We start from the raw sequence: 11,016 nt of genomic DNA, 5'->3' as shown, positions 1-11,016 counted from the left end.
ATATATTTACTTCCTTTATTTTCGTTTAATTTTATGCACTTTGAAATTACACAATAAATCATTCTCTTTTTAATTAAGTTAAATTTGATCTTTTAATTTTGATAATTAAAACCCCTACAGTCCTTGAGGTTCGACACCCTCTCTATAGCCGTATCCTACAAAGATTCGTCCTATTGCGAGTGGTTATTTTTATAATTGATATTTTTTAGACACAAAAATACCACATCAGCAACCCCTTGTTACTTTGAGTTTTTTGTTACCATTTGATTTTGTTTTGCTTCTTTTTGCTTTTGTTGTGTTGTGTTTTTCAGGACAAGTGTCTTCAATTCAAGTTTGGGGGACGTTCTCCAACGTTATGCCCGAGGTTTTCCTCTCATTCGGTATTGTATTTTTTGCCACATTGGGGACAATGTGTCATTTAAGTTTGGGGTTGGGGAAGACATTACTATCCATTTCTTGATTATCTATTGTTGTTTGTGTGTTTAAAAAAAAAAAAAATGTTGTTGTTGACTAAGCATGAGTTACACTGTAACTGTGGTTTGCCGTTCATTAGTTTGTTTAACATCTTGAACACATCATCATCATGTCATTAGGAATCTGAGTCTTTTGACTCATTTTTGATTAGAGAGGCTTCACTTGTTTTGAGTTGATCATCACAAGCACATTAGCATAGAGTCTATGAGGTATTGGATTTAAATTGGATAGTGTGTATTTTGAGATTTGTAGGATGAATTGTTGATGAAACCTTGACTTGAAAATAGATAAAATTAAAAATAAAAAAAAAAATAAAAAATAAAAAAATCAGTTTGAGTTTCTCATTAAGTAACCGGACCTCTTGTCTCATTAAGCATTGAGTATTCGAGTAAAAAGATGTAAAATTCAATATGGTTGATTGTATAGCTAGTTTGGTTTCATAGCCTATTTAACTTGAGTCATTAACACCTTTGGGATGTTTTTACATCTAGTGCCCTAAAACCATCTGGTTTGGGAGTCACTGGCCCAACACTCGGTACATAGGTTAACTAGAAAGCTTAAGGGAGCCGAGCATTGTACTGCCTACATAAAAAAATGCACATCTTGACTTAAGCCTTTGTTGTTTTCATCTGATAGAATTCCTATGAATTTTGAGGTACACATAAACTTTGAGTAGATTGAAGCCTCATGATTCTATGTTAATCTCACTTTGCACTTAATGGATCATATGTTGTCTCAAATTTCCATCTATGAGTGATTTGATTTTGGATGTCTTAGTGATGTGATTGTGGTATTTATTTTGTTAAGCATGCTCATGAGTAAGAACCATGTGTTTGTGTGGAAATTCATGTTTGTCAATAACATAGTCCTGAAAATGTTTGTGAGTATCATTGTTGTTAAACGATCACAAGATTTCACTCGTCCTCTAGGGATGCCTAGTGTTTAAAAGGCTTGTTGCATATGCAAATGCAATCATCTCTCCCACGACAGCGGATTTATGTTTTATGCTTTGATTTTGTTTTTCATTTTGTTTTGCTAAGGGACTAGCAAAATGTAAGTTTACGGTATTTGATGAGTGCCAAATATTGCATATTTGAGCCCCTTAATTTGCATTTGCTAAGCCTTTAGCTTTATTATATTATGATGTTTGTGTTAGTTTTGGTGGTTTGTAGGATGTTAAGAAAAAACTGTGGTCTTAATGTGAAAGATGCAAAGAAGTTGAAGAAAAGCATTTCTAGAGCTGGGATCGAGCGCAGCACACTGGCGCTTGAGTGCATGTGCGCTCTAGCCAAACAGTCTTATGCTCGGGTGCATATGCGCTCAAGCATGGTCATAGCAGTGCACGAGCGCAGATGCACAACTTAAGCACGCAGGGCCGCAAAAGACCTGAAGCTTGCCCGATTGCGATCGAGCGCACTTGGCTGACCTGGTAATGCTGAAGCCCTAGTTTTTTAGTATCAGTACCATATTTTTTTATTGCAAACAAACCAAGAGGGCACCGTTCAGTGTATTTTCTGACCTTTTGACACTTTGCAGCTCTAAACTCATTTCTCTCTTGTAAGTTGGTTAGTTTCAATGATTACAGCTGTTTGTGAGATGATTTTTGTAGTCATGAGAGGCTAAACCTTCAACTAAGGTTGAAGATGAAGCCTCACCATTGATTTGCAATCGCATTCTCATTGTATTGTTCATACAATTTAAGTTTTTCATATATATGATATTTTATTTCAATTCAGTTATTAGATTAAACCTTTTTAATTGATTGTTTGATTAGTAGTTTGATTAAACGTTGGATATTTGATGTGTTTCATCCGACTGATACATCGAATCATTCGATTGAAATTGGATATCCATTGTGATTTATAAATGAAACAGATACATTGGATAATTTGATTTTTAAGTGGATATTCATTGTGATTTATATTAAGGATAGATTCATTGAATGTTTCAATAGATTAATTTTATGAAAAGAAAAGAAAAAAGAAAAAAGAATATCCATAGTGTTTAATTGCTTGTCAGTTGTATGAACAAAACATTATAATGTATGCTTTAATTTGGTGAGGGTGATTATGAAACTTCAGTGCTTTTTATCATTTGCTTTTAATCAATTTAATTTAGTTTATCTTTTTGCACGACAAAATCACACAAAATTTGAAACTAGGTTAAAATAGGATTAGTTTAGATAGAAATTTATTTTCACGACACAATTCCTTGTGGATTCAACCTCGCACTTGCATAATCTATATTGCAAACGACTCGTGTACTTGCGAGTACTTTCAAAACTCACAACAACTGCTATAAGAGACCTCTTCTCTATCCAAGCTGTAGTCTGCAGAGATTCTACAGGTGCCATTGTCAAAGCCTTGTACCAATTCAGTCCTCCTTGTGAGGCCTCTTACGATGAAGCTCAAGCAGCTTTATTGGCTGCTTCCCTCGCCATTTCTTTGAAGATAGGAAATTTCATTTTAGAAGGGGATTCTTCCATTGTAATATTTTCTTTACAGCATCCTTTCAATGTTTTGGATTGACATTTAGATAGCTTAATTTTTGAAGCAGTTTCTCTTATCCCAACTTCCTCTCTTTGGGAAGCTAGGAAAGTTAACAGAAGTGCGAACTTCTGTGCTCATCTTGTAGCTTATTGGGCAGCGGCTAGAGACATCTCAGGCTGCATTCCCACCTTTTTCTCCTCCCTTTCCATTCCCATTTGTAATGGAAAAGATTCACCTTCCCTCCCTCCTCCCCTTTGAGGGGTTTTTTGCTGTAGTTCTGTTGGTTTTTCTATGAAGCAATTTGTTAAAAAAAAAAAAAAAAAAAAGTGACAGATCTAGTAGTGAAAAGTTGCACAAGAGGCAACACCAGACGACCACTCACAACAGAAAAAGAAAATTAGCACAGGTGGTTAAAAAAAACGCTCCAGGGAAGCAGAAACTCAACACTAGAAAGAAAACACCCAAATTGGAGATGGGCTTCAATGTTGACGATGTTCTCTGGCTAATGATAACGTCGTGATCTTGTTACTTTCGGAACAAGAGAAGCTCTGTTTACAAGAGATTCAACATGATACTCTTTAAACAGAGGAGTTTGCCTTCAAAGATCGTGTCTATTGCTCTAATACCATGTAAAATTCAGAGATCAAACAAATAACGTAAAGATTACATGTCCTTTTACAATGCTCAACGTTTACAATGCTCAACGTATATAGGCATGAGTAGAGAAACATATCCCATAAATCAAGTGGGCGATACTGCCAAATGGTAGGTGAGATGTCGTGTTGCTGTGCATGCATGGTGAGATTCACCTTGCTCTATAGTCACCGACAATCCAGATTTTATGGATTAACAATGTCCTTTAACACGCATAAACAATAAAGAATTTGAAGAACTGGAACAAGCAAGGTCATCTTTCATTTTCTGAACCAGTTTACAAAGGTCATCTTTCATTTTCTGAACCAGTTTACAAAGAGGAAGGCAAATAGGTAGCCTTGGAGGGGAGGCAGGGTGTAAGGAAAAGGAAAAATATGAAAAGGAAAATAAACATGCTATGCTTCATACTTGCAGAGATTCTCAAACCCCATGTATTCGTGCCCTTGAATCTTCATAATCATGTTTGATATGCCAACCCCACCTATCAAACAGACAAAAATCTTTTCAGAATTCCAGTTCACATACTTTGAAGTTCTCAAATTTCACAATGATGCTCACCTAGTGAAATTGCACTAATAAATATAGTGAAGGCTAGAATAAAGATGATTAGAGATGCCCTTCCTAATAAAATGATCAACTTTCTCACAATATGCTGCCCTACTAAGGCAGCAATAGTAGCCACAACAGCGAAGTAGAGAGCTGCCACAAAAGTTGCAGATGATCAGGACAGAGAAATTTAGATGGATCAAAGCCCCTTTGCCTTGTAAAGATGTTAGTTGATCAAAAGAATGAGAAAAGCACAACTATAGAGAATTATATGGGTGTTGTGTGGTTCTTAATTACCATAAGGGATAGGAAAACGTTTCAGAAGGTAGTATTCCACAACAGACATAGATGAAGAGAAGGTCATTCCAAAGGTGGCAGTGGCACTTGAGACCTGCACAGAAGAAATCAAGAAGTTATAGATAATATCATTTGAAAACAACAGGATTCTTGTGCATCTTTACTTTCTATTATTTGCCCAAGTAGCTATGCATGCATCTTAGAATAATAGCAATTCCACATCTAAATAGGTTTTCAGTTTTGAGGTTCCTTGAGACCCAGTTATCCAAAAAGCTTTGCACTTTCTAATTTTTGTCCAGCATACTCAACCTTCCCCCCCTTGCCCCCAACCGGCTTAGGCTTTTTCTTTTTTTTTTTTTTTTTTTTTCTAAGTAAGAAGGAGATGAGTAAAGTTCTATTTGCTTAGCTATTAGTTTGCAAAATATTCACAACTTTCCAGAAATTAACAACTTCCGGATAATTCCCAAAATGACCTGTGCATGAATGATTTTGTTTATTTCAATGAAAACCACAAACTCGCCTGAGGGGGGACTCCCAGCTCCAAAAATAGTGGACCCATAATAAAGCCTCCACCTAGTCCAAGCAGCCCACCAACTACCCCTGCCAGCACACCCAAGATGCAATAGATAACCAGCTGATGGACTCGAAAATTTTTCCCTTCATCTCCCGTTGATGCAATTACTCTGTGTCCCTTGTAAAGGCCAGCTGCTGCATACAAAGATACCCCACAAGAAACAGGGATCTGTAGATGGTGTGAGGTACTTGTGCTCAACAAAAACTAATACACATACAGAGAGGAAAGAATATAGGAGGAGGCCATTGATATGAATAGAAATACCTGTAACAAGTTCCATGCCCAGTAGGCTGTTGAACAAGCAGCTGTATGACTCTGTTGTCAATGGGAGATGATTATTTAACAACGAGCCATTGATGGTGCATAATCAAAGGGAGATTGAATGATATTAACATTTTGACAGGATAGAACAGTAGAAGAGACAAAACCTTGGTGATCTGAATGGCAAGGAATGCAACCCAAACAAAAACGAGAAGTCCAAGTTCCTTCCAGTAAACATTCTCAAGAATAGTAACCTGCAATGTTTATATTGATTTTAGCTTCTAGAATTCTGTGGTACTGATAACAGCTTACCAGGGTATTCTTATACCTCTTGTTCTTTGGTGTCCTTTTGAATGCCATTTCCTGGGCCACCAGGAAGAGGCTTGTATTCCACTTCTGCACCACCAGAACCTGATAGACACGACAAACCAAATCAACTCCAAGCAATGCTAACACTACGATTTATTTTTTATTTTTTATTTTGTATAAAATTAGAGGAACAGTGGATCAATTCACCATTTGACTCCATCCGCTTAGCAGCCTCCTAAAATTTTAAAAATCAATTCAATGGTAAGCCATTAATTTTAGTACTAATAACAGAAAAACAAAGAGGGCATTTTGACCAAATGTGAAAAAGCACAAATTCATGCATCTCTGTGTCAGAACTTAATGCGATTACCTTTTTCATAATGGTTTCCTTTTTCCATGTTTCAACACCCTTAAAGAATGCCTTCGTTGATGTGCCTGCAAGCCACCAGAATCAATAAGGGTATTGTCTGAGCAAGGGAAACTAAAGTTCAACTAATCAATACCTATAAAGAACTCAACAAAAAAAAAATTACCTATAAAGAGAATGATAAGCAAAACAGTGACCATCCAATCAGCAAATACAACATTGAAAGACACTCCAATACTAATGCCCAGCATGAGCATCGGTTGGATGAGAAGTACCAAATCGTAGTCAATGATGGGCATTTCAAGTGTTGGATGCCTTAGCTTAAGGTTGTAGTAAACAGTTGAGACAGCTGCTCCCATGATCATACCTGACACAAACAGATGGAATTTATGACTTTGTTAATTTCACCATATTTTAATGTAATAAAGGATTCCTTCAGTGGCTCAATTTAGTTCGACAATGGATTTTACAAGGAAGCAACCATGTAAAGAGGTAAATAATGTCTTCCACACTCAAAAGTCAGCCAACTCCAAAATTCAAAACTCAAATTCACTAAAAATGTCAGCACATATTAGCTCTGCTAAAACATTTGAAGGTTTGATGATGGTGAGTAACCAGCTTCTATCTCTGGTCAATAATATTTTCCTTTTGAGAAGCCAAAAGTATCTGTAGAAAAACTCCTTATTCCCCTTACCTTCTTTTTTTTCAAATAATTTCTTGATCAGGTATTTTAATCTGCACCGGCTTCCAAAAAATTTAGGAATATCCTTCAGAGAAAATAACTAAAAACAAAAAAAAACATCTTGTCTTACATTTTGAAATAGCTGTTGCCGACTTGGGATCAAAGCCAATAATTAGGCTAAGCATAGGAACAAAAATGCCACCGCCGCCAACGCCACCAACACTCCCAACTGCTGCTCCACAGAATCCAATTATTGTACCCACAACAATTTTCCACCCAAATTTCATCTCCTGTAAACCAAAATTCACAGTCACTCATGTTTAAACTACCCCCGCGTGAGTTTAAGACAACTTAGTGAAGAAAACAATCTTGGTTTTCTTCGAACAGAATAAGTAAACATGTGAATTAAAAACATTACCGGCCAAACGTGTTGATAACTCGATTTGTCGGGTTGCCATAAGAAATTTACAGCTCTGAGAAGGTAAGTGGATTGAGTCTCATTGAATGTTGAAGGTCCGATTCTCAGATCCCTTTCCGCCGAAACAAACACAACTGCCAAGAGAAAATTCAACAACACCATCCACACCGATCTCAAACCCCACCACCATTTCCCCGCAAACTCAGCCATCCGATTTCGATTCTAGCTACCACCTTATTATATTTATACACACATGCACACACTTTCTCTCCGTTTCTATACAAGAACTGTGAATTCTGGTCAGCACCCAAGTCCGTTTGGTTGCCCAGAAAAGAAGCCGGAGACGTTGAAGATTTTTTTTCTTTTTGTTTCTCGCATTTGAGGAGGGGTGAGTTAAAAAGGCCGGGTGGATACGCGCAGAAGTTAAAGAATCCACTCAGAAGGCAAGAGACGAAGAGAAAGGCGCAAAAGGCAGGCGTGATTAACAGGAAGGCAACAAATGTGTGAGAAATGAGAAATGTTTCTCGTTGTCAACGAAACATAAAATTGTATTTCGAATCACACGACACGTTGTAAATGTGTGAGAATGCTTTTAGGGTTAAATATTTAATACCTGGAGTTTAAAAACTTTATTTTTATTCTCACGTGGTTTTATTTTTATCATAGGAGTTTTCTGGAGTTTTGATAAAGGATCAAATTAGTCTATCCGTTAGTTGACCATTAAAAATAATACGTGGACCAATCAAATGTTGACACGTAATACCTATTTAATAAAGTTTACATCACACGCAAAAGGTGATGAGCCCAATTTGAGTGACAAAATAAGCCATCCTATGATGTGGGTAGCAATTGGAGTGTGGTGGCAACTTCGACTATTTCTTTCTTTCCTTCCTTTTTTTTTTTTTTTTTTTTTTTAATAAAGAGAATTTGAACTAGTAATTTTTACTTCATAAAATATGATTTCCAGCCGATTGAACTATATCTTAAAAACACATGAATTACTATCGATGATGAAAGGTGAAAAGCAATAGAAATGCTGGATATAATTTTTCATCTATATATACACGTGGATTTAAGGATAGGAATGATGATATAGATTCATGCATGAATGATGAATGTTGATGCATCTCATCATCAAGCGTCTTTCTTCTATTGACTTTTCCAACTCCCCTTTACCCTTTTTTTTTTTTTTTTTTTTTTTGGAAAATCAATCATGATAATATTTCATAAATAGATGATTAACAGAGTAATCTGTCAATCAAATATCACTGATAAAGAAAGGACACTCCCCACTAGTGCTCCCCTCACTAATGCTAGATGACACTCGCATGAGGGGGCAGATTGATTTTTTTCTTTTTCTTTTTTTTTAATCCAAGTTGTAATACAATTTTTTAGTAGAATTTAAGGGTAGATGTTAAAAAATTATATACACATTATTAAGATTAGATTTAATTTATGTTGGACACAAAAATCGTAACATATAATCACGTTTTTATGACCAACATACACGACAGCTCACTCTATTAATAATAATCGGATGGTATATATATTTTTTTGGTAACTCTACTCACTTATTAGTATTTTTATTCAACTCATGCATATGTCGCATTTTCGGTGACTAAAGCCCAATGTCGTTTATTACATGACTCGAATCTATGACGTGATGTTTGACTCTGATACCAAATAATATAAATTTTTAGTAAAATTCAATCTTAAAAGCTGGCGTGTAAGAAAAAATATTGAATAAGTTAACTTCTATAATTAGATTTAACTCATGTGATCCTAACATGTTGGAATTTAATACTAAAATTAGAGTAACGTGGATTAGATCTTACATTGATGAGGTGGATTGCTTGAGTCTTATCCTTTTATCTTTCAACGTACCAGCTCGACCATGCCAGCCCATTTGATGCTCTTTCTTCTTTTATGGGTTTTCATAATGATGGCCTAAGTTAATGAGATGGTCAATATATATATACATAAAACATTAATTATAATGACCAAAACGACAAAACATTCCAAACATGTAATACTAAAAAAAACAGTACATTAATGTTGAAAGGGATTAAACAAAGGACACTGATGTCTCCAAGTCATTGTGCGAATCTTGAACGATTTATAATATAAGAATCAGGCACGTGGTTCCTTCCCTGATCAATATTTTATTTATATATATATACACAAATGCCAGATATTCTGCCTTCCCTTGTAGGTATAACTTGTAAGCATGCATAACTTCATAAGCATTTGTGTCGTATTGTCTGGATGAATCTAGACGATGATGATGAAATTATTGAGTTTAAGATCGTAATCAAGTTGAGCCGAGTAAAGCTAAAAATTTTAAGAATAGCTCGTTTATAAAGATGCTTATTCAAATTGAATTTGAGCTCGAGTTGAGCTATGAAATATGTGTTCAAGCTCAACTCATTAGAAGCTCGAGCTCGTTAAGAATGCTATTCGAGCCAGAACTAATCCAAGCTCGAACTATGCTATTAAATTATTTAATGTATGATCCTAGCAAAGTTTAAGCCCAAATTTTAAAACAACCTCTAAACATTTATCTATAGTATAAATATATAATACGTAACTATATAAGACATACAATGCAGCATATAATTAGAGTATATAGGTAGCAAATTAATAATATATTATTATAATATAACTAGATAATGGAAACTATAGTATATATATAATGTGAGCAAGTTATAAATATAGTATATAGTATACTATGTATAACTAATTAACTATAATACAAGTATAATATATAATTATATTATATATTATACCATAATTATATGCTAGTTTGGCTATTATGTTTAAGATGAAAAATGGCTCATAATAATTAAATTTGACTATTTGAGATGTTCTACTAGTTAGTATGTTAATATTTTATTTTATTTTTGAATTGGGATTCCATTATCAAACACTAGAGTAGATAGCTTTTTTCAGCAAAAATTAGGTCCCTAATATATGGTGGAACAAAATCCCCCCAAACATGATTCTCATTAACCATTAGGGCCCTCTTAGCAAGTCGATGTGCAGCTTCATTGGCCGATCTTTTGACATGATTAACACTCAAAACCTGAAAGTTGCGTAGGATGTTCTTCGCATCATCAATCAAGTGCCCATACGGATTCTAGGTACTTTCTTCTCTAGGTAGAGCTTTGACAATTTCCAATGAGTCACCCTCTAGGATTACTTTGTTTAACCCTAGCTGGCTACTAAATTCCATAGTAGACCAAGCACCATAGGCTTCGGCAACTGTTGGGTCCGAAATAAGTGTTCTGGTCATGCACTTCGACATGATCGCGCTACCCTCATGGCCACACACAATAATACCTACACCTATCTTCTTCAGATTTTTGTCAACGGCAGCATCCCAGTTGAGCTTGACAATCCCATCTAGTGGCTTCGTCCAACGCACCTCCAATGACGTGCTAAGCTGCGGAGGTCGACCTTTGTATGAGCCTCCAATTGATCTCGTTCACTCTGAAGCAAGGTTGATGGTGCCATAAACTCCCCTCCAAAAACCACCTTGTTCCTTCTCAACCAAATTTGACAATCAATGCACACCACCAGGTCAATCTCAGCATCCTCCAACCTTTTGAACAATTTGTCAAGGATGTTGATGAAGGCTTCCTCATCACTAGTGGTTTTTTTGAATCTTTTTGTTACACGCCAGCCACACATCTCTTGCGAAGAGGCAACTCCATAGAACATGACCCAATGTCTCCACTTGTAAACACTACAAAAATTGAGTGAATTTTTAACTAGGATTTTTTGACTTGTCAATGGTATTGACACGTCAAAAACCCGTTTTGATATGCGTCTTTTGACATTTCTCAACGGTTAAAATAGGGGTGTCAAAAATTTCAGGTTTTTTATGTGTCTACAGTCCCACGTCAAAAAATTTCAGCACGTCAAAAAAAATTGGTTGTTTTGCCA

The 11,016-nt window shown here is 35.7% G+C and overlaps 1 protein-coding gene across 1 annotated transcript; it reads right to left on the bottom strand.

The window, feature by feature from the left end:
* Positions 1-3,856: 3,856 nt before the first annotated feature.
* On the bottom strand, positions 3,857-7,451 carry LOC132189627 (sulfite exporter TauE/SafE family protein 3-like; the record flags this gene model as incomplete). Its single annotated transcript, XM_059604377.1, is given in 12 exon segments — positions 3,857-4,098; positions 4,176-4,316; positions 4,461-4,554; positions 4,981-5,202; positions 5,299-5,349; positions 5,463-5,549; positions 5,624-5,706; positions 5,812-5,839; positions 5,975-6,039; positions 6,138-6,338; positions 6,784-6,943; positions 7,072-7,451. Coding segments are annotated over 12 exon segments (1,428 nt in total). The 3' UTR covers positions 3,857-4,012.
* Positions 7,452-11,016: the final 3,565 nt, after the last annotated feature.

The sequence above is a fragment of the Corylus avellana genome, chromosome ca8 (genome assembly GCF_901000735.1).
Source record: "Corylus avellana chromosome ca8, CavTom2PMs-1.0".
Taxonomy (NCBI): Eukaryota; Viridiplantae; Streptophyta; class Magnoliopsida; order Fagales; family Betulaceae; genus Corylus; species Corylus avellana.
This window is presented reverse-complemented; position numbering and strand designations above follow the sequence as displayed.